The 20,451-nt window shown below is 41.2% G+C and overlaps 1 protein-coding gene and 2 long non-coding RNA genes across 4 annotated transcripts in view; all 3 read right to left on the bottom strand.

Moving 5' to 3' along the window:
• LOC111930474 (uncharacterized) overlaps positions 1 to 5,455 on the bottom strand; it is a 34,724-nt gene extending 29,269 nt beyond the window's left edge. The window contains exon 1 of the long non-coding RNA XR_015287641.1: positions 1,760 to 5,455. This is a non-coding gene — a long non-coding RNA (uncharacterized LOC111930474). The remainder of the gene's footprint in view (positions 1 to 1,759) is intronic.
• A 1,583-nt stretch (positions 5,456 to 7,038) lies between these two features.
• KCNA4 (potassium voltage-gated channel subfamily A member 4) lies at positions 7,039 to 12,824 on the bottom strand. Its single transcript, XM_023928490.2, has 2 exons — positions 12,153 to 12,824; positions 7,039 to 11,336 (listed from the first exon to the last, which is right to left on the bottom strand). The coding sequence occupies exon 2, from the start codon at positions 10,534 to 10,536 to the stop codon at positions 8,554 to 8,556; it is 1,983 nt and encodes a 660-aa protein (XP_023784258.1). The 5' UTR covers positions 10,537 to 11,336; positions 12,153 to 12,824; the 3' UTR covers positions 7,039 to 8,553.
• Positions 12,825 to 17,969: 5,145 nt separating this feature from the next.
• LOC111930439 (uncharacterized) overlaps positions 17,970 to 20,451 on the bottom strand; it is a 57,628-nt gene continuing 55,146 nt past the window's right edge. For both annotated transcript variants that reach the window (XR_015287637.1, XR_015287638.1), the window contains one exon: positions 17,970 to 19,873. This is a non-coding gene — a long non-coding RNA (uncharacterized LOC111930439). The remainder of the gene's footprint in view (positions 19,874 to 20,451) is intronic.

Below are 20,451 nucleotides of genomic sequence, written 5' to 3'. Positions count from 1 at the left end.
AACACAAGAGTAGCAACAAGCTTAACAATTGGTCAGTACTTTAGGCTCTGAAAAATGTATATTTTCAGTTTTGGATGGAGCAACACAAACCTTGAGATACAAGTGCATCTTAGAAGAGCAGACCCAGACCTGCTGTCTGTGATTACCAGCAAATGCAAGGCTTTTGCCAGGGCCCAAACTGGCTGGAATGGCCCTCCCCAGACTCACCCACATCCTGTCTGTGGCTCTGGGGTCCCATTTAATCCTCCTGGTGCTGTAGGACAGGGATGGGGTCCCAGCCCCTGTGATCTGCTGTGTGATCAAGCTCAGCTCCTGCCTTTCCCAGCCCCTGGGAAAGGAGCCAGCCCTCGCTGCTCCCAAACACATTTCTTTCACCACCTTAAATTGCCATTCCTTTTATGTGCTCGTCTGGCATCAGGAGAACCTCTTAAAGCATAGAGCAGAGGTCAAAAGTACTAGGAGCATCTCTTTGGGCAATCCTATAATGTAAGATGCCTGACAAATTAGGTGAACATTTTAAATCACATATATTGTTTCATGCAGCAGTACAACTGAGACTGCTTGAAAATCTTGTGGGTTCTCTGGTTGCTTCTCTTAGGTATAATTCAAAACTACAGAAAATCACAGAAAACAAAAAATAGCTGAAATATGACTTGTTCTCTCCTCTCAAAAGAAACAAATCAGTCAAGCCATCAGAAATGTTCAGAAATAGGTAGTGGTCTGAATGTCTTTATTTCTGGGTGCCCAAAAAAGAGACAATTTAAAAAGCACTTTTCCTGCATGAATTCAAAAGTTAATCTCATTAAAGGCACTCCATTTTGCTTAGGAATTGAGTTGTCCATATCATTAATCAATTCTGGAAATATTTGCTTATAAAATAGGTCAAAGAGCAGCAAATTAGTACAATTTCTACTTACTACTCTTCTCATATTTTCTACATATTTCAAAGGCATAAAAATGCTAATCCACCATTATAATATGAGTAACAGAAAATATTTTGCTCGCCAGAGAAAACAGTTTTATCTTCTAACCTATGGAATCATCCTATCAGTTATTAGAGGAGATATTCACAAGTAAAATGGCACCAAAATAACAATTTCTTCTAGCAGATTCTCAGAAGCATTAAACTTCATTCCTCTCATTTATTCAGATCCTTATGGCATTTTTGTCATTAATTTTGGTATCTGTGAGTCCTGAACAAATAACATTGTCTAAAAGAAGCCAACAGAAGTAAAGATGTACAGAAATAAATGCTGGAGTATAAATTGCTATACAGTTCATTTACTGCACTCCCTGCAGTAGGATAGATTCTTGCTAAAATAACATTTATCTGAGCTTGTCATCTGGCACAGAATAAAATACAATGATGCCCTTTAAACATTGAATTAAAAATATTTTCTGTTTCTTCCCTGTAATGAAACCATCTTTTTCTTCAGTATGTGTATCTGCAGCTAATATTTAAAAAAGACTTTAACAGAAAAGATACTATTCCTTAGCTTCTTAAACTGAAAATATGCAAGATTTCTGCTTTAAAATAATGCCTTGCCACTTTGAATGCAAAGAGGGATCATCTTCCTTCATGCTTGAGACCTGAAAAATAGTCAATGTCTTAAATTCCTGAGGAATTCAGGGCACATTGAGGGCATCTTTAAAGTACAAACCCACTAATGACATAGAAGGTATTTAACCTGAAATACACAGTCTGTGGAATGTGTAACTTGTAATACAAATATAGTTTTGGATAAAAAACAAGAGATACCTTTCATCAGAATCAACAGTCCTCTGCAGCTTTCTGCATTCAGGCTCCCTGTGCTATTCAGGCTCCACTGTGCAAGGAGGAACTGTCACTGAATGACACCCTGAATTCATCACAAAGCTGTGCCAGCAGGGAGACAACAATAGGCAGAAATTAAAGTTCATTCATACAGTGGATGATCCACAACAAGGACAGGGCTCTCACTGGAAACCAGACCTGCACTGATCTCAGTGGAACAGCAGTGTGGTTGGATCCACAGCGCAGGGCAGGACCCCAGTGCACCCAGAAATGTCCTTGGATTGCACAAGGCAGAGCAAAAAAGGGAATGCAGTCCCCCTGTGCACATGGTTGGATTTCTTTCCAAAGCATATCATGGGGTGCTGCTCCCTGGCAATGAGGACAAACACACTCAGGGAAGCACCCTGGAGCATCCCTCCTCAACAGCAAAATTCTTTATCATATCTTATCATATCTTTATCATATCTTTATCTTTAACATCAATATCACACCAACATAAATCCAAAAAGGAAAGCTGATTTTCTCCTACATGGCAGGGCCAGGTGCTGCCAAACTCTGCAAGACTTCAGTGCAAGAGCATTTGACCCAAAGGCAACACACCTGGAACAAAAGAGAAGGACAGGAGTGATACTGAATATGTCTCAGTTGATTTTCTGAATGGAAACCATTCATGTCCAGGATGATAGTTTCAGATTCAGTGTATATTGTCCCACTGAAATGGCTTTTATAAAAAGTGTAGTAAGTAACAATAGTTACTTAGTCAATTACTTAACAATTTTTAACAATAGTTCAAAACAAAAAAAAAAAAACACAAAAAAATAAAAAACAAGCAAAAAAAAAAAAAACAAACATAAAAACACACACCCTAACTTAGTTTATTCTGACTGCTAAGGAGAGAAAAAAAAGATGTCTTTGACATGCCTCCCTGACTCTGTCCATCCTCCTCCCTTACTCTGAACACAAATGCCTCAGACACATTTGAGTAAGAAATGAAAAACAGAGAACAAAATCCCTCTTGAATATGTGCTGTCCCTTCCTACACTCCCTTGTGTTACAGCTGCAACATCTGGGAAACCTGCTCCACCACAATGACCCTTCTGACCTTAAGGCTTGTTCCTCAATTCAGGAAGCATTTTACAGCCCAGTTCCTTAAGAAATAAATTGAATTCAGGTATTGGAAAGTACATTTTGGGAATGCAGAGCTGAGACCCTTTACAGCTCAGGAAGTGGCAGACTGGAGTCTTTGAGGCCTCCCTGTCTGGGAAGGTTGTGTGGTATTACCAAGCAAATAATGAAACTTTTTGCACTCATCAGGATACTTGTGGTAGAAGCATAGATTTACCAGACAGGATAAAAACCTCCAGGACTCTGTCCCACCCCACTTGGTGCTGCCCAGCACAAGGAGCATCCTCCCAGCTGCTGCTGCTCCTGAGACCAGGGTACCTGAAAGAGAAACAATGCATGAAGCACCTCTCTGCAGCTGCAGATCAGTTTCAACCACTTTGGTTGGACTGGCAGCACCATAAATGCACAGCTGAATTAAAAGGAAATAAAAGTAGTTTTTACTTACCTACTATCTCTCAATTAGCATGTTCTATGAGATTTTTTTACATGTATTGTAAGATTTCTCTTCTTCCCTTCTTGTATATTTATGCATTTATTTTCCAAAGGGCCTATTGCAGAAAAAGGTCTCAAGGCACATTATAATTGCACAGAAAAGGATTAAAAACAAGAATTAATTCAACCATCTCAATACATAATGCTTTAATGAGTTTTCCTTCAGAATTCTGAACACACAGAAAGCATAGCAGCAATATGTAGAGTACCTGGGTGTCAGATACAGAATATTTATGCACTTTAACCTAGAATTAATCTGTCAGTCACTCTGTCCACATTAGATAGTCTCTGTGGAAATTAAAGTTGTTCATTTTTACAAGTGCCAATTTTCTATATGTATTTGTTTCAAATGGAGGTGCAAAATATGATAAATCTGTCAATTAGATCTTATTCACTGCAATATCTGAAGTACTTGATCAGTTATAGCAAGAAGAAAGTATATACCCTGCCCCATGTCTACAGAAGTCATTCTGTTATTTAGATTATTTGATGATAAGAAAAATATATAACTTATATGCTGGATAGTTGGGGAATTTTTAATTTATTTTTTTTTTATTTCTTATTTTCTCGTGTCAATTCAAATTTTTTTAATATTTACTTATGTATTTATAACTGGGTGCAATGAAAGTAAAAAGTAATAAAGAACCAGTAAAAAATAGAGGAAGCCAGTGACACAACGGATAGATAATATTTAATTTGAGGATTATTTATAAAGTTAAAGATTATGCTAAAAATGAATTGGTATTCAGAATTCATTTTATGCATCCAGGATGGCCAGAAAGACACATTTCATTTTTCAGTGCTGTGCAAGAAAGACTTTTCAGGAACTAGCTACAAAGAGAATAGACTTTCTGATATTTTGCTGGTTTTCCACAGCACATTTATCTAACACTTATGCAAGTAGGAAGTACCTCATGTTCTTGGGCAGCTCAGCACTGGATTTTCAAGTCTCAAGATTCTCAACACCTGAAAGAAAACTTGACAGGAATCATCCATGTCAGGAGTTACACTCTGAGATCCTTTATTCAAGGTTATGGCCAGATCCCAAACTCTTCCCACACCAGTATTGTCAAAAGAATTTTCACATTCCAAAGCCATTTGAAAAGCTTTACAGATGGAAAATACACTCAAATGCCAATTTTTATGACCACAAGAATGCCTAATAACATCCCCAAGCATCAAGGAACACTATTGTCATGAATTTGTCATGAACTAGATGTAATCACAGTCACAGGGGATTTTTATCCCCCGAACCACCCAAATTTATTCTGCATTACATGAACACCACAGAGGTGGACTCTCCACATGAAAACCTATGTAAGCAGAAGAATTCTTCTTCAAATACAAACAAATTATATTTTCCATCAAATGAAAATAGCCTGTTGTGGAATCATTCTAGAAAGCTTAACTGAACACTAAAAACCTTCACTCTAACTGGGTTACACAACACTTTTGGTATAAAGTTCAGCACCCAGGCTGGTGTTTTCAAGGAATCAATGTAACATCAGAAATGTAATGAAGAAAAAATTTATGGATCTCTGAAGTCAGCCATTAAATCCAACACTTCAGCTGGCAAAACTCTCTCCTTACGAGTCTGGCCTTGGCACTTAAGATTACTACAAAAATACTTAGGAAATTCTTAAAATAAATGCCAGCACACTGTTAAGTATCAGACTATATTTGAAATCAGATTTGGTGCTGCTGTGTTTCCATGAATTCTAATGGAACTCCTCCAAATTTTTTCACCACTGCAAGCGAACCTGAAATATCTCATTTTGCATTATTTTTAGCTGAAATGTATGTCAATGTGAAATCATTTGAACTACATTAGTAGAACAAAAATGATCCCAGGTGAAAATCCATTCACATCAGCTACATCAGGAATGCATTTCACCGCTGTAATTTAAAATGTAAAATGCCCAAGTCACCATAAAATTATTTTTCAAGAGTTGTCAGTATCACTGGGAAAGGTCTGACAGAGGCAGGAGTAAAAATTTGGAGCCACAACAGCTCAGTCAGAGGGTTTCTGTGGCACACAATTTCAACCAAAGTAAAACTTAACACAAATTTCTATTTCTTATAAAGCACTTGAGATCTTTGGGTTTTAGCATGTTAGTGGTAGGACTCTGGCATGTCAAAACTATGCTGTGACTGGACCAGTAGATGGTTGAATAAACCCAAGTACAGCTGTTTGCTTCCACTCTGGAATGCACAATTCTTTCTGTGATTCAGAATGCTCTGCCAAACTGATAGCATGGAGCTCTATAGTTTGTATTTATCGTGACCAAGTGCAGAGGTTTATTCACTGCAGGAGGCATTACCTGAGGGTGCCCCTCCACAGCACTGCAGTGTGGAGGGCTGACACAGCCAAAATGCTGCTGTGCCAGCTGCTATGAGGCCCTACAGCCAGACCTTTTCCTTCTGAGAGCAAGGTACTGCTCTGGAAACAGCACAGCACGGGCACTGCCAGCTTGTTTTAAATGAAAAGGGTGTGTACAGGGAGCAGAGCAGCTGAACAGGCTGCACCACTCCCCTCATGCTGAGCATCGTGTCTACTGTATGAATGTGCTTTAAAAGTGATTGAAAGAGTTTTCCTGTTTCCATCAGAGGTCTGAAATCCCACCTCTTATGAACCCCCTCCCCTTTCAACCAGTCAACACTGCAAACACGTACTACTCATTTTCTCTAAGTTCTTTATTTACCTAGTTAGTATTTCTTTCACTCCTGCCCTGCTGCCATGGTCCCAGGCACTAAATGGTCTCTGGTGTCAGACAGAACTGGTACCAAGCCATTCAGGAACAAGAACCCTCATGCTCTTTAGGCCATTAACTCCTATCTGTGAAAGAAATACTTCCAGTTACACAACTTTACTGGGTTTTACAGAACACTCATCCTCACTGCTGATATTGCCCCTGTAGAAAAAAAAAAGTATTTAGCACATTTAACTCGGGTCAGCTAGAGTGAAATGTAATATTAAATTTTGGCAAATGCCTATGTATAAAATTACTAAGTCACTTCGTTCAAAACACAGTTGGAATTAACACCACCACAATAAAAAGGAGCTCTTTTTAATGCTTCACATCAAAAATACAGTGAAGCCTTCTCAATGTTTTTAAATTAGGAATCAGACACTTAAACACACGTTTTGAAGCAGGGCTCAGCACAACGCAGTCTTTTGTGTGTGTCTTTTTGTTTTTTTATTTTTCTGCAATGCAAAAGAAGACAAGCAGAGAAACTTTTCGAAGAGACTCACAGAAAAACTATGAAGGCAAAACCCAACCATTAAAGAGAAGCCTATGTCTGCAGCTCTGTTTGGTGCCACTGGATTCAGCAAACAAGGCTTATCTGATGGATCATGTGTAATATCATGGATGCCCAATTCAGAGTGCTTTTTTTGTTGCTGTAAATCAGTCACTAACGAGTTCTGCTCCCTGCAAAAACCCTCTACTCAGCTTTAAATGAATACTGAAAATTACTGTAATTCCATAGTGTTGGTAAGTCCTTTTTTCTCCCATAATAGCCTGTCCCAGACCTTAAAGTGCATATGCCAATTTGGTTCAAGTTTTATAATCTGGAATGTTCCACAGTGCCTTTCCAAAAACAGTTACAGTTTAATTGTGCCTTCCCTTGGTAATGGTAAGTCTGGAAAAAAAAAAAAAAAAAAAAAAAAAAAAAAAAAAAAAGAAAAAAAAGAAAACTTTTTCTGAATCTATTATTTATGTTGTATGCAGCAATATCTTACCTATCTCATTCTGGACTCTGGAATATACTGCAGGTCAGGTAATCTTTACCTACCTGAACCTCCTAGGAAGGGCAGTGGGAGGTTTTGACACAAAACATAGCCAAGAATCAATGAAAAGAAACCATGGAATGTTTTCACAAGGACTCCATGGGACCCAATAAGTTCATTTTGAAGCTTAAAATGACTATTTTAGATCTTAAATGTTGCTTCAAATATACATGGGTGAAAGCTGTAATCAAGGGGAAATGCAGCACCAATAATAGCACATTACTAAAAGTCAGCAATCCTCTATTGTCAGTACTGTAACAACTGAGTATCTTATTACTTCTACCTTCTCCTCCCATACACCAAATTTCCTCAATACTGACAAAGTGCATGTACTAATCATAGACTCTGAATGCTAAATTAAGCAGAAAAAAAAAATATATATATATAAATTAGGTTCATACTTCTTGAGGGCATCAGTAGAAAACACCGATTTCAAATAATTTTGATTAGAAAATTTTACTTCACAATCCTTTTCCAGATCACAGATATTCATAATTAAAAAGAGTATGGAATTAATGTAATATCAGCTGTTTTGCCATCAGCATCACAGAGAAAGAAGAAACAATAAAATATGATGCAGAATTCACTCTTCCAATGATTGTCATTGAACTATTACATTAGTAAACATTCACAGTATGAAGTCTCTTTCAATATATCTCCAGCATATAAAGTAGTGCAAAAAAGCATTCCAGTCATTTTGCCTTTGCAGTCAGACCAGGTTTAACAATTCTCTTACCTCATTTCTTTCATTATTAGACAACAAATGCTGCAATGCCTCCAAAGAGAGTTATAAAAATAAACAATTTCTGGAGGGTCAACAGCCTTTTCAAAGTAAATTTCCAGTTAAAAACAAGCATTATAGATTTCAAGAAAAAAAAAAAATTTAGATCTATCTTCTGTAGAATATCTTTTTACAATAAATTTACCATTTGAAAAACAATGACTATGGTATCCAATGATTTATGGTAGCTGCTATTAAAGCACTGATAAATAGATAAATGACTACCAAACTTCATTGTTTCTTACATAGTAAATACCTCTGAATGCCAACTTTTACCACAGAGCTGTTATTAGTGATGTCGACAGTTCATGCACCCACTTTAAAACTGACTTGCTTTTAATAAATTCTTCAGCCTGATGTGCAAAACACTTGCATTCTAATAAAAATATAAAGGCTGAAAATGGATCAGATCTAGCAATCCTTTCCTCAAGTTGTACCACTTACTTGATATGCAATACATGTTTAGCAATGCTTTTTATTTGTATTTAACCATTAAATGGCATACTACTGTATGCTGCAGACTTTTGTTTGCATATTTCATTATTTTCACTGCACTCTTTAATGCATAAATATATTTGGAAACGCTCAAAATTACACATCAGTTTCCACAGAATTTGAATTTACACAGTTTTTCTTCTCTGACTCACTGCTATTCCCCGTGTCCTGACTTTTAGTCTCCTTTACACAAAGAGATTCTTTAACTCCTTCTTCCATCTCCAAATACTCTGATTTATCCTCTGTGGATGAAGATGATGAGCTTCTAAATTTCTTCAGTAAATTTGTTGGGAGGTAAGGGCAACTGACCGCATTTTGCATCATCTGCGTGTGTTCTTCGTTCTCAGTTTCTCTATGGTAGAAATAGTTAAAATTGGAGACAATCACTGGCACTGGTAAAGCAATGGTTAACACTCCTGCAATGGCACACAGGGACCCGACTATTTTCCCACCCACAGTTATGGGTTTCATGTCCCCATAACCGACTGTAGTCATGGTCACCACAGCCCACCAAAAGGCATCTGGGATGCTTTGAAAATGGGTGGCAGGCTCGTCAGCTTCTGCGAAGTAAACAGCACTGGAAAACAAAATTACTCCGATAAAAAGAAAAAAGATGAGGAGGCCAAGTTCCCTCATGCTGGCCCTGAGCGTGTGACCCAGGATCTGCAAACCCTTGGAGTGCCTGGAGAGCTTGAAGATGCGAAACACCCTGACCAGACGGATGATCCTTAGGATGGCAAAAGACATGGCCTGCTGACTGCCCTGCTCCTGCGCCAGGTCCGTGCCCAGGGTGATGAAGTAAGGCAAGATGGACACAATGTCTATGATGTTCATGACGTTCTTGAAGAAGTGTGCTTTGCTCGGACATGCAAAGCAGCGCACTGTAAACTCAAAGGAGAACCAAATGATGCATACAGTCTCTACAATGAAAAAAGGGTCATTGAAGATGGTGTGCTCCCCAGCATCCAGGCGAAGAGACTCATTGGAAAGCCCCTTCCCTAAGCTCAGGGACATGACGAATTCTTTGTCATCTCTGAACTCTGGTAAAGTCTCCAGACAGAAGATGACAATGGAGATCAAGATGACCAAGACAGAGACAATGGCAATGCCTCTGGCTGGACTGGAGCTTTCCGGGTACTCAAACAGCAGCCAAACCTGCCTCTTAAACTCATTCTCCGGCAAAACCTTTTCCTCTTCCTCTTTGACAAAACCTTCATCCTCCCTGAACTTGAGCATGGCCTCCTCCCCAAGTTGGTAGAACTTCACCTCCTCAGAGAAGATGTCAAAGGGCACGTTGACCGGCCTCTTCAGCCGACCGCCGCTCTGGTAGTAGTACAGGATGGCATCGAAGCTGGGTCGGTTCCTATCAAAGAAGTACTCGTTCCTGAGAGGATCAAAGTATCTCCCTCGCTTGGCTGGATCCCCCAGCAGTGTCTCCGGGAACTGAGCTAACGTCTTCAGCTGGGTCTCAAAGCGCAGTCCCGACACGTTGATCACCACGCGCTCACAGCACTCGTACTCGCTGTAGCGGACGGAGCTGTAACCCCCGGGGCCTCCACCATCATCGGGTGGCTGGTCCGAGTATGAAAACTCATCCTCCCCATAGTCATCACTGTAGTAGAGCTTTCCTTCTTCCTCATCGTCTTCATCCTCGTCTTCATCCTCCTCTTCCTCCTCACTCAAGTCCTTCAGTATCCTCTCCTCAGAACCACTGAGCGGCAGCAGCTCAGAACAGGGGAAGGAGGCCCCACACTCCCTGCTTCCCAAGTGGTGGCTCCTCTTTTTCCCCTTCTTCCTCCTCTTACCACTCTGGCGGTGGGGCAGGCTGCCGCGCGAGGCGCTCCCGCCGTGCGAGGAGGACGCCCCGCGACTCTGCTCCTGATGGTAGTGGTGGTAGGGTCCTCCTCCACCTGCTGCCCCACCTTCCACCGCCGCCGTGGCCGCCGCCACCGCCGCGGCCGCGGCAGCCCTGGACTGCGCCAGCCGCTCTCGCTCCCGGGCCCGCGCCTGGGCCGCGTATCCGTAGGGCATGTGGGTGTTGCACCCAGAGCTGTCTGCACTCACCATTGCCACCTCCATTTTGCAGCTGCTTTTGTTTGTTTGTTTGTTCTAAGCGCTTACTGTAACGAGGTTTTGTTTTATTTACAGTGTCACCTTAACTTTCACTGGGAAGTTCAAATCCATTTGCATCTGGAGGACAGTCGCCTGGGCACTAGGTAGGGCAACGTGGTTGTAACACTGAATCTGTATTTTGGGAAACCATAGAGCCTCATTTTCTTGCTCTCCGGAATGTTTGACACAAACTACTGTTCTGCTAATGAGAAAAAATGAAATTCTCAAATTGAACCAGAGAACAGCTGAGACCTTGTTCTTCCATCCAGCAAGCCCCTTTATTTTCATTTATCTCCTGCAGCAATCACAGCTGTATCTGATCAGAATCATGACTGCCTCGCAGGCTATAAAGGCTGCGTTCCTCAGGAAAAAAAATAATATATGCAAACCAAAGGGTACCTGTTCTCCACAGATGGTTTTAGCTCATCATTGAAACCAAATGCAAATAGTCTTTTTCCTCATTATTTGTTCCTGATAATGCTTTGGCCTAGCAAACTTACTGTTTAATACCATTACTTGGAGAGTTGAAGTTAATTCCAGCCATCATTTCATTTACACAGTGAGGAGGTCTTTGCAAATGCTTTCTTCAGCCTGTCTCAAACCTGGGAGCAGCACCCAGGGCATCAGCAGCAGTGGTAAGAGGAGGAGAAGGAGGAGGAGGAGGAGGAGGAGATGAAGATTGAGAAACTGGCTCTGAGGTCCCCATAGGACATAAGGGAGTGGATGGGTCACCCTTTGGTTATGGTCATGCAGAAGAAGCACTTAACCTGAGGCACATGCACAAACACACAAAAATAAACAAAACAAAAAGGGAAAAGATTGGATTGTTTTCCTAAAAGGTCACACCGATCAAATGAAACTGTGTCATCTATTACCATGGCATTCAAATCTTCTCCTGCCCACACTATTCACACTTCTACATTACACACACACCCACATCACATGCACAGAGATTTTGAACGACTCTGTGGGTAAGGATGTGGGTGGGTATGTCACATATATATAGACAGATACAAAATCCCCACCCATATAAGCACTTGCATCCATACACAAACATATGCATGCTTCTGAAACATCGACACATATAAACACTAATAAAAATACTGCAACACACAGTGCATTCAGGTCTCTGAGCACATACGTAAGAGATACACCTACATGTGTACATCCATACGAAACATCAAAGAACAAATGTATCTACACAAAGAGCTTTTGTTTTATTTGCAGGAACACATCAGATGCGGGAACGTTACATTTTAATCTTCAGCAGAATTGTGTTTCGATCACAATGAACATCTCACTGGATTTAATTTGGAAACAGGCACGTAGAATGCTCAGCCAAGTGAAAATACCGTGATATGTCAAGAAAACAACTGCAGGTGCACTGAAGCAACATCTACATGCAAGCACACACACAAAAATACACAGCCCCTCACACCCCCCTTTGAAACAGAAGCCTCATTTATAGCCACATCTATTAATACACGAGAGAAGGTGAACACGAACTATTAAATGACACTATTTTGAAAATCGTACCGTACGTGTCATGCAGAAGAAAATCCTAAAAACGCTGTTATACTTACTGATCCTAGGCAGAGAAATAGCAGCGCTGTTCCCGCTAGTGTAAGGACCGGGTGACAGCAGTCCTGAGGGGGCTGTGCCGGCTGACCCACAGTCGCAGGTGCCTGTGGCCAGCGCGCACCACAGGTTGGCGAGTTATTCCTGCCCCTCCTCGGGGTGCAGGGAGGCGGCTGGGGCTGGGGACACTCGGCACTGCCACCGCCGCTCGCCTCGGCGCTGGCGACAAGGCAACAAGCGAGGGTCTCGTCCCCAGAGGGAAAATCGAAGGCGGTGTGCGTGTGCTTGTTGTGTGTGAGGCGGAATGAAGGGGCGGGCGCGATCACCAGTCTCTCCAAGTCCGGCTCTGGCAGCAGATCTGTAAATCAGCGCTGGCTAATCCGTGCTCCAGCGGCGGCAGGACGGGGGTGGCTCCGTGAGGCGCCTGCCCCCGACACGTCCGGGGCTCAGCCGGCTCCCGCCCGCTCCATACACTTGTTGTGCGGCTCGGGGGGACGCGGCCGAGGAGCCCCGGCCGGAGCGCGGACCGCGGGCGGGCGCTGCTGGCAGCCGGGAGCTGAGAGCCGGGAGCCGGGAGCTGAGAGCCGGGAGCCGGGCCAGCCCGCGGCACCGCGCCCCCGGCGCTCCGAACCGGCCCTGTTGCTCCGGAGCCGCCGCCCGGCGCTGCCGCCGCTCCCGGCCCGCCGCCGGCCCCTGGCGGCCGCCGCCCGCACTGCGCCGCGCTCGGCCCGGCTCGGCTCGGCTCGGCTCGGCTCGGCTCGGCTCGGCTCGGCTCGGCTCGGCTCGGCTCGGCTCGGCTCGGCTCGGCTCGGCTCGGCTGCTGGACCGAACCGTCTGCCCGGAGCGATGGTGCCGACCCGGGCCTTTGCTCCCGTGGGGGTGCCCTGAAGGAAGCGAAAGGCTTTGTTGAGGTCGCTCGGAGAATTCCAAACCCAAGCCCGCATCAAATTTCCCAGAAAAAGAGAAGAGCTCCCCGCAGCTCCACGGCGCTGCCTCGCTCGGCCCCAATCCCCCCAGCAGTAAAAACAAACATTCCCTCTGCTCCTGCCCGGCAACCCCAGGCTCCTGCAGCCGTCTGGCGAGTGAAGCCAAATTAACTTCCACTCCTGATTCTGTGCCTAAACAGAAAGCAGGTCCGAGTTCGTGACCAGGGGGTACCGCCGTGTGTTTGGCAGAGTTAACGCCTCAAATCACCGCAACAAATTCCCTCTTCCTGCTGCAACACGAGCAGGGTAGGAGCTGCCTGCTCCCTTTGCACCTGGGAGAGAAAGCGTGGCACATTCCGCTCTCTGTGAGGGACTGCCGTGAAAATGCAGCTTATCTGACTCTACACCCCCAACTCCACCATCTCGGTACACGCTGCAGGCACTCCCGCTTCCCCTCATGGAGAAAGAAAAGACTGAATCGAGAAGAAATCAAAGGTAGCGCCCACAGCAGACACTTTTCCTCCAGGTGTTTGCGGCTGGAGACAAATTCAACACGAGCAGCAAGTGGGTTGGGCATTTGTTTCATTGCCCAGGTCCTCCTCCACAGAGAAACCAAGAGAGCCTGGTGATTATTTCCCTTTAGATCCCCAGCAGCACAACCCACGTTATCCGTGTAATTCCCTGTCTCTGCTGCCTACATCAGTCACTGCCCATACCCTTAATCCCACTCATGTCAGTAGATGACCTATGACTATAGAGGGGAGCGTGGAGGATCAGCCAAATAAATATACTGAATATCAGGCATCGAGTCCTGCCAGCAGTACTGTGAAACATGTAAATGGCACTTAGAGCTAACTGGTTTTTTTGATAATCACAATACTTCAAGTTCCATAGTCGATATATAAAGTGAAAAACATAGATTCATCACTAATGTCATGCCAAATGCCATTAAAATACCTGTCAGCACAAAAGCAGTCCAAAATTTGGGTGCTCTTGCATGCAGTTAAAACGTTCTATAAATTCATTTTCAGGACAAAACCCAGATTCTTCTGTAACCTGGCACAGGAGCATACCAAAGTCATGGATCAAACCCCTACCATCACTTAAGCACAAGGACATGTATGAAACCATAAAAATACCAGAGTTATCATAGGTAAACTTGTCAAATCATTAGGAGCCCCTAGACTTACTCCTGCATCAGTAAAGTTTAATTCTAGGGGCATTTTCCAGACTTCAGTCACTTCATTCTCTAACAAGTCTTATGTTGCTTTTTATCAGTAGCATTTGAACACCCTTTTATTTCTTTTTTGAGATGTTCCAAGGACTTGGGGCAAAAGATAATGGCTTATTTAGCTTTTGCTTTCAGAATTTCAGATGCACTGTCTTGTCATTATCTCATAAAAATGAAAAATTTAGTGGACATCTGAGTAAAAAAGACCTGTAGAAACAGACCAGTCACTTTGGTCTTTTTGAGCATTGTTATTCTTTTTATTTTTAATAGCTAAAGCATGTTCTTGAGCAAAGATAAGTAAACTGTGGTGTATGATGCTATGCACACATAATACACACATAACTGAATGGGAGAAGCAGAATAGCTTTTTTGTGCCTTTTTAATTCCATTCTAATGTAATAGGGATCACATAACTACATGCACTTCTATCTAGCTCAGAGGTCTTGATCCAATTTTAACTGATTTAAAAGCAAAAAACAAGCTTTAAGTATTTGCAGATGAATACAGTGACTCATTTCATTCAGCTTTGTATTTTCATAGTATTCAAAGAGCATTTTTTATTTAAGAGCTATTACATTTCTTCGGTTCCTTCATATTGATAAGGGATAATATTATTGGTAGAACAAAGAATACCTTCAAGTATTATAAAATACTTATATATATATAAAATAGAATGCCTACAAGTATATATAAAATATCTTTGACAGTAATGTTGTAACATAGTAAAGGATCTCTAATGCTGTCACACAGATTAGTCCTGTTTTACAGTGATGTAGATGAGAAATATACATTACTGCTTAGCTATGTATACAGTGCCAGAAAAAATGCACAGCAATTTAACACATTTCCATGCAAAGGGAACATGAGATTTACAGAGCTTCATTTGTTTTTTTATGCCCATTATTAATTTATTCTTTCCCCCAGTTGCTGCAATTCACACTGGCAGGGTCTGGCCTCAGTCCAACACTCACCTTCTTGCAGTAATCTGTGTAGAGAATAAGGCTGAGCTACAGCTCAGTACTCACTGCATTTCTAGACCATGAATTATTCTACTTCCCTTGGAACCTTCTCTTTTTGCTTGTCTGCTCTTTCCTTTGCCTGCTTCACTAATATTTCTATTAACCTCTCAAGGCAACACATCCAAAGTCCTGTAAAATCAGGGGCTCCTTTCAAAACAAGCAAAATGCTGTGGGAACTCAGGATAATCAAGTGAAAAGGTTGTGGTCACTACAGCATTTCAGAGGTGCTGGAACATGATCCAGAACTTGCACTTCCCCCTCCTTCTTCACAGATGTTCACTGCACCACTCTGGTTGTGCTAGAGACCCTTAGGTACCAAAGGAGCAATGAATTCTTGCCTCCACAAACAAGTTTTCTCTCCCAGCGGTTGTATCACTTCAGGAAGTTCATATTTTATTCATATTTTACTAAATAGGCTCTGTAAGACTCTCCTGTCAAAGAATCTGGCTCAAGTACTCTTCTTTTGAATATGACTGGCAGTATTTTAATGAGACACTTAGCAGACTAAAACACAGCCTATCCTCAGTCAGTTCTTCTACACAACCTGTATGAATAGCACATCTGTTCATTACTCGTGCTTCAACAGGATAATCCAAGGAAGTTGATGCTTTCCTTTCATATTTTCTCGGGAAAGTTCACAAAACCATGGCCATTTACCACTGAGTTTAGGATGAATAGCAGTTAAAAACTGATGAAATTTTTACTTGGAGCATGATTTCTGGTACCAGGGTATGGGCTCACTCAGAAAACAGGATAAAAATACCATGTGTGTTCTATTTTTGGACTTGAATATTTCTCCATTCATTCTGAGCAGACAGGGACTCATATCAAGTCTATTCTGAAAAACTACAATAGCAGGGGAAATAATAATAATAATAATAATAATAATAATAATAATAATAATAGTAGTAGTAGTCTGGAGAGAAAGCTTCTTAACAAGGAACCAGATTTCCAAGATATCCACAGCCACGTCAATCATAATGCTGATATCCTTTTTCTATCCAGTATAACAAGGGTTATTTATCACTTTTTTTTTTATTTTTCTCTCTCCTAATAATTTGGTTTTAGTTGGAATGCAAGAACCTGGATCATGCCCTGTGCCTTCTTACAGACATGCCAAGTAGTAGAAGGGTGGATCTTCAGTCTGGAAACTGTTATTTTAATTAAATCGTGAAGGAGATGAATTAGTTTCACAGAATTACTTAAATTACCATGTCATTGGATTTGCTCTATTTCTGCATTTAAGAATAAATGTATTATTCTGAATACGCAATTTTCCAGCTATGCTGACAGAAAACATAATGATTATAAAACCTGAAAATATCAGATGCCAAATCCCTGTTTGCATATATTTTTGTCCAAATCAGAAAACATTATGAGGGTGTAGTAGACTTATTTCTCCCTGGGATTTTATAAGGAATATTCTGGAGAAAAATCAGGTAGTAGGCTAGTAATTAATGTAAATTTGCACTATGAAGTTAACCATGACTTGAGGAACAGTTGGAAAAAACATCTGTAAGACAAGAGCTCAAACCCATTCATGTTAAAATACATAACAGTTGTTAGCTGGAAGTTCAGGTATCTCATGCTCCACAAACATGCAGTAGCAAGCTGTCATGTGAAGAAGCATGGAAAGAAAGGAAATTTAGATAAGTATGGCATCAAACATAGCTCACTTATATATTTGTAGGTAAAAAAAGATATTTCTATGAACTTCTAGAAGACAGATGATGAAAAAATTTCTAGTAAATATGTTTTTATGATTCCTATTGAAGAAATGAGTATAAATGGAAGGCATGGATGAGGGAACTGTAGGATCAGCCTAAAAGTAGGGATACACCATTGTAGTTGTACCACTGAAAATCATATTAGAAGGCTCTACTTACACTGATTGTCACACCTAAATTAGGTGAAAAACATAAATTTACTGGACTAGAACATTTCCTGCTAAAGATTTGGGCCTGTAACTGCAGTAGGTACACATTTCAGGGGTGTTCAGGTTCATAATTTGATGGTAATCATATGTAGCTTCCAGATGAATCTCTGGGTCAAAAGCAGCACAGTCTGCTCTGGCATCATTTTGTCACCCTGCTAATAAATCCAAAACAGCCAGGAGAGACAGCAGATGAGGCTGGTGAAGAGAAAAGCAGTCACCAGATCTCATTCCCGTTAAGTAGATCAGCAGAGGAAGGACCACAGGCATTTCCTTTTGATGTTTGAAGGTGTATGTGGGGTGATGCTTTCATGCCACTAAAGGATCATTCTTCTCCTGCTGTAATAAGGATGCAGAAAATTGCTCCATGTTTTAAGAAGAAACTCATTCTGCTAGAACTGAGTTAATGACATGGACAGAACTATGTCAGAATATTCAAATAACGAGGCAAAAATTTGATTCCACTTTTTTTCCAAAACATGCAAACACAAATTCTGGAGGAATGTGTGTGGATCTTTAACCAAACTTGCATATCTGAGAAAATATAAGAAATTTTTAATAAGGAGGATGGTGTTGACAAAAATGAGAATTTATTCAATCCTATTCCTAATGGCTTCAAAATGAGACTCACATGGGAGCTGGAAGTCTGGAAGTTTCAAGTGCTACATATATTGATCCAAACAAACTGTTCTCAAATAAATTACACTTTCATCTAGTTTCTTAAACCTCTTTATTTTGGAGATATTGTTGTATGATCTCAGGGGTGTATTAAGCACAGAGTTAACACAGAAAAAAAAATGTTCCCAGCTTGAATAAACACATAGAATTAACCAACTTTAGCAGGGTGCAACACTTACTACTATACAAAGTTTGAGAAAAAATTATTTAGATTATTAAATTAAATTAATATTCCTGTGGCCAATATTGAACTAGAAAATAGTGTAGAAAGAGCCCCATAATAGGCTTTATTTTGGTGTGAGGTAAAAATAATAGTTATGATTCTTTTCAGTGGCACATTTACTGAGGAAAACCTTTCCAGAATGGAAGTGTCCTGTCCAGAGTATTGTCATTGGTCTGGAAAATTGTCTTGGCTAGGAAACAAGAAGTTAAAATAGGTAGCACAAAGCCAATATAAAAATTGCTTTAATACTGATACACAAATGGAGTTACTAAAAATACTTTTTAAATTACCCTTTTTTGAAGAAAACCTGCACTTCAGAACATCGAGGATCATTTACAGTAATGCTTGGGAGGGCTAAGGTGCAGTTAACACAAGAAAATATTAAATTCTGTATGTTGACTGAAAACTTTTCTCCAGAGGGAACAGGAAATAGTGATCTGGAAATCACATGCTGCCTTCCCTCATGTTCACACAGAGCTGCCACATGCAGGGGAGGGGAGGATTTGCAGCCAGAAGCACTCTTAGTCTGTCTGTGCACAAGGCAGGTAAAACTGTGAGATCTTTCTTGTCATAGCCTTATTAGGCTGTGACATCAAATCACACATCCCAAAAGAGACATCCCAAAAGTCATCCAAATAAATGACTTGCATGTGCAGATCAGAAATAATCTGTAGAGAGCTGGTGTTATTTGGTACACTGGGGGCAGAGTAACTCCTGAAAAACCCCTAGTTAATATTAGCTCAGTTCTACCCTGTTCCTATCCCAGGTCAATAAAACCTCCAGATCAACTTCTAAGTTTAGAGAAACCTTGTGGTTCTCAGCTGCAGTGTACTATAGCAAATTTCCTCACATCTATTAGTGTGGGAACTCTCCCTGTATTAATATGTGCCTCTGGGCATTGCTTAACCATTGTTGAACATAAGCAGGGGCAGGAGTTTTCATATGGAGATCAAAAGCCAAACCATTTGTAGTTTATGAATACAATTATCATTTTTATGAGATTTTTGAGAACTGAATTAAACTTAGCTACTTTAAAAAATTGGGCATTATACCTATGTCAAAACCCCGTGTCAGAAATTAGAATGTGGAAATTACAGCCCAAGAGTTAATCTTGGCATAGAAGCCCAAGGTTGAAAGTCTTACTGAAGTGTGTTGCTAAACTCAGAGTTAAGTGGACCTAATGGTCCAGGTGCTTCAGATCTTTCAGTCTAACATGGATTAATTCTTTTCCTCTATTCAAGTCAAAAGATTCAATGAATTGTTCAAGATTAGTCCTGTGTAGCTAATTAGTCAGAGCTGGAACCTTCAGTAGCCAGCATATAGCTTGCCCTGTGCTTAGGAATGGCTCATCACATTCCCCATGTGGATCTCTATAAAAGGCACATAAAACAATCAGCCACCCACCTCCCACCTAAATCCAATAGGAACAGAGCTGAAATGAACTTTCATTTTTGTCAATAGGCTTCTCTATCCCCATTAAATAAAAGAGCCTAATCCAAAGAATTTGGTGAGGTTTCTGATGAGCTCGAGCACTAAATCCCACTGTGCTGGGCTCTTAGATCCCCTTACCCAGCTCCCAGCACCAAACAATGCTCTCCTTATGAATACAGAGCTTCACACAGGGGATTGTTGATGTGTCAGCTGTGAAAGCCTCCTGTGCACCGACTGTGAGGTGAACATTCACCCCTCTTCTCTGCACCACCATCTCAAGGCACCCTGAAATGCATTAATCAGTGAGCATTGCACACAGCCACCACACTGAGAACACAGCACTTCCTACCCACAAGTAGGAATAATAAAAGTGGAACCATTCCCTAAACAACAACAACACAAAACCCCACCACACTCACAGGCTGTTGTATCGTGCCGTGGTCCTTCTAATCTGTTGAACAACCACTTTTAGGTAAAATGATTTTAGGTCATTATAGTTGTAAAATAAATAAATAAATACTAGCTACAGGAATAGACCCCCTTCTGATTAAAATTATCTTTACAAGGCTAACTCATGTTCAGGAGTGTTCATTGGGAGCTTTAATAAGGCAAAAGCCAAGGGAACTAATGTATAAAAATCCAGTACGTCTTTTTAACTGGACAGGCTTTTCATCTTTTCTGTCATGCACACTTCAGGAAGTCAGCTTCAGATATCCTTGGGGAAATTTTAGAAAGTAATATCTCTCATTTTTTCCTTTCCTGAAGAAAAATATGGAATGCTAAGTTTTTCCAGACACTTACCCTAACCCAGAAAAGGAAAATTTGAGAGTGTGTGCAGTGCTGATGAGGATGCTCCAGAGACC

This window comes from Cyanistes caeruleus, chromosome 6, assembly GCF_971803275.1.
Source record: "Cyanistes caeruleus chromosome 6, bCyaCae1.hap1.1, whole genome shotgun sequence".
Taxonomy (NCBI): Eukaryota; Metazoa; Chordata; class Aves; order Passeriformes; family Paridae; genus Cyanistes; species Cyanistes caeruleus.
This window is presented reverse-complemented; position numbering and strand designations above follow the sequence as displayed.

What these genes read in the sequence shown, in the direction of transcription:
- KCNA4 (XM_023928490.2), bottom strand. Translation starts at nt 10,536, where the DNA reads ATGGAGGTGGCAATGGTGAGTGCAGACAGCTCTGGGTGCAACACCCAC.